General features: G+C 34.2%; 1 protein-coding gene across 1 annotated transcript in view; it reads left to right on the top strand.

Annotated features, from left to right (window-relative positions):
• The first annotated feature begins 2,110 nt into the window (after positions 1–2,110).
• Positions 2,111–3,338, top strand: part of 7B2 (Secretogranin_V domain-containing protein 7B2) — a 2,894-nt gene continuing 1,666 nt past the window's right edge. The window contains exons 1-3 of the mRNA XM_018032874.1: positions 2,111–2,323; positions 2,513–2,593; positions 2,753–3,104. Of these exons, the coding sequence (XP_017888363.1) occupies positions 2,126–2,323; positions 2,513–2,593; positions 2,753–3,104 (631 nt within the window). The 5' untranslated portion in view covers positions 2,111–2,125. The remainder of the gene's footprint in view (positions 2,324–2,512; positions 2,594–2,752; positions 3,105–3,338) is intronic.

The raw sequence follows: 3,338 nt of genomic DNA, 5'->3' as shown, positions 1-3,338 counted from the left end.
ATTCTTGCATTAAAATTAACTGACACAGTTTTTACTCCCTCAGTCAACCAGAAATTACCAGATCAAACTCTAATTGAACAAATGTTCCTCTCTAGAAATGTGCAGTTTTTCATGCAAATGTATTTGGAAGACGAAAGCAAAGAACATATTGCACAACATCGAAGCACATGGGATAATTAAGTAAAAACAATTGCCTGAAATTTAAGTTAGAATTCATTTCATTCTATATGTTATAATAACATCAATAGATGACGAGTGTGTTAGTTCTTGTATTATTGTTGCTTTCTATATAATTTACATTATGTTAAAGGTAATATATATAAAGATTTTACATAAAAAGAATATATAACAATTGGAAATTTATCACTCTTTTTATAATTATATATGTATAAAGAATAACAATCTTAATGTAGCTCAAAAAATAAATCTACCCTTCCGTGACGATCCATATTATCAGAGATGTACATCAGGACGTGACACGGAAATGAGGTGAGATAAAAACTCAGTCCCTTGCCAGGTGGAGTAGCGTGCGTCCCTCAAATGGTTTTTGATCATTTAGCTGCCAATGACGATGTCCATTAAGGCAAGTGACAGGTCGAACGTGTAGTGACACGACAGCAGAGGACCATAGAGGACACTCATAGTATTATCAGACAATTCGTCACCATATATTCACATTGATAGCACTCTTTCAGCTTAAAAACATTTTCATGAATTTGTTATGCCGATGACGTCAGAGGAATTGTTATTTTCAAAATTTTCTGAACGTTCAACAGGAATGAAGTAATGTAATATTATTCTTCAACTGTAAAACGTGTTTAATGTGCAGTGTACAATTGTTTTCCGAACAAGTGGAATCAAGAAGATCAGTAACTAGATTTGAAATAAGAAGCTGCGTCCAATAATCGGATAACGTTTCTTTTATTTCCTTCTTATTGAACGATATAATCTCCCACTTCATTTTCTTCTTTTCACCCTCGTATTTTTTCTTCGCGACGTATATTTATTGGGTGATGAAAAATATCGGAAATGGAAGGTAATTCTTTACGACTTATAAATAGAAATCTCATTTCTCGGAACAAAATTGTACTTCATTTTTATATATAAATGATTATGAAGGAGACATTTATTACATAAATTAACTTGCGTAATTTTCAATTAGTTACCTCGAGTATTAATCGAAATAGTTACTGTAACTCCCCTGTATACTCTGTCTATTAAGTTTTTACTACTTATTAAAACCGTCATCGACTACTATATATGTATACACATGAAGATCAAATATTAGGAAGTTGTATAGACGTAATCTAACGTATAATTCATAGTCAGAATATTATGTGTATAAATTGCAAAATAATATAGAATAATAAATATAGACAAACTACCAGATTCTATTCGAGGAGAATGACATTACAATGCAGTTGTTCGGTTGAAAGGGATGATTTGTAGAAAGGGCTGTATGCTCCTTGTGGGTGAGACAAGATTCAGTAAAGAGAGTACTTTCAGTCAATGGACAGGAACATCACAGTACTTTAATTTTAGAAATTGAATCAAAATTATACAAAGCGAGATGGTAATTGTCAATGAAAGTATACATACATACGTATATGTGACCGTAATGAATACATCAGAAGTCTTGTGATCTCTGATCCTCCTCTCGTAAAGATTGCCAGCTCTATTTATAAATTACTAGCCCGATACATAACACTACCCGATAAAAAACAGTTTGTAATCTTCATTTTATGTTAAAAAATGGTCATAAAAAAACAGAGGTTTTTATTTTTTTATATTAATCATTCAAATGAGAAAAATAGGAAGGTGAAGGAAATAATGGCGATACATTTTTAAATACGAATGCAAAGCGATTCTCCTTTACACTAATTTTCGAATATACCAAGATCTTCGTTAATCTTTACAGTTAATGAATAAATAGCAAAATTCTTTACAAAAATTCCCAGCATAATTATCTCATTAAATGAAAGATCCAGAAGAGACCGGTAGGTCACGTGCGTGCATGCACGTACGTGAAGCCAGTGAGATCCAAATGCTTATCCATAAACCGCAGATTCGACGTTACGAAGCTCGGCCGTGGGGCGACCTTTGATTGTAAATCCGTATTACGGATATGAGTTGCGCGAGCTTTCGTATCGTGGTCAGACACGGGTGGAAAAGCGGCGCGGAGAATGCGGATCAATACTTCAATCCTGAACGAGCACAGCGCCGCTTCCGTTTGGAGAACAACGCGTGTGCAAGAACCCGAGTATTTGCTGCGTCTCCGCAATCTTCTTCGCGATTCCCTCTTGTGATTGTCCCACGATTTTTGGTAAGTTTGGTGATCATTTAGCATCATCAATTCTGACATTTTCATTAATTTCATATATAGAAGTGAGACACATTATAGTTCCATACACAATATATTTTGTAACAAATAAAATGCGTAATAATGATCAATTTCTTTTTATTTTTATACAAATAAATATCTACATATTTATTATTATGTACTGCTTTTTAGATATCTCAAACGATGTACTGGTTCCTAATTTCCATGGCCGTTGCGGTTCAAGCATCGATACACTTGCGACCACCACTTAAGGTACATTCTACGTAACAATTCGATTGATTCTATGCATTTATTTTACGCCTTACACTATATGCCTTACTTAATTCAAAATGCTTTTACATATATCACGTGCAACACATCCCTTTTCCTTTCGTTCCCCATTTTTTTTTATTACTTAAATTTCAATTTTAGGATGAACAGTTGCTCACCGACACTCTTCTCCGAGAATTAATTAATCAAATGGGAAACGATTTAGTTGACACAGGCGATTCCTATTTGGAATATCAAGATAAAGCGAAAGAAATTCCTATCGAAATTCCCGATTACGATGGCATCGACACATTGAATCCGAATCCTAGCATTCGCGATCAGGAGTATTTGCAGCATAGCAGTTTGTGGAGTCATCAACACCTAAACAATGATGATAATGCAGGTGGTAGACAAAGAATTAAGCCTGGAAGCATAAAGAACATCAAGGACGAGAAGGAGAGTACTCTGCCCGCATATTGCACGCCGCCGAATCCTTGCCCCGTAGGATACACAAGTAACTAAATATTAATTTATTTCTTTTTATTGTACACCAAACTCGTATTTTTGACCTCACGTGCATATACAGTTATACATAGTGCGCATCTCATCACAAAAATCGATCTTTTCAAATGGCATACGAACTGTGCATTTTCCGAATGAATAAAAAATTCGTGCGTTTTTGTTGTTGTTTTAGTTTGCATAATTTTTTTACGTCAATAAAGATATTTTATGTACAAGTGTCATATAT

Source organism: Ceratina calcarata, unplaced genomic scaffold (genome assembly GCF_001652005.2).
Source record: "Ceratina calcarata isolate Rehan_Ccalc_2016 unplaced genomic scaffold, ASM165200v1 scaffold590.2, whole genome shotgun sequence".
Lineage (NCBI taxonomy): Eukaryota > Metazoa > Arthropoda > Insecta > Hymenoptera > Apidae > Ceratina > Ceratina calcarata.
The sequence above is the reverse complement of the archived record's forward strand: the minus strand, read 5'-3'. Positions and strand labels throughout refer to the sequence as shown.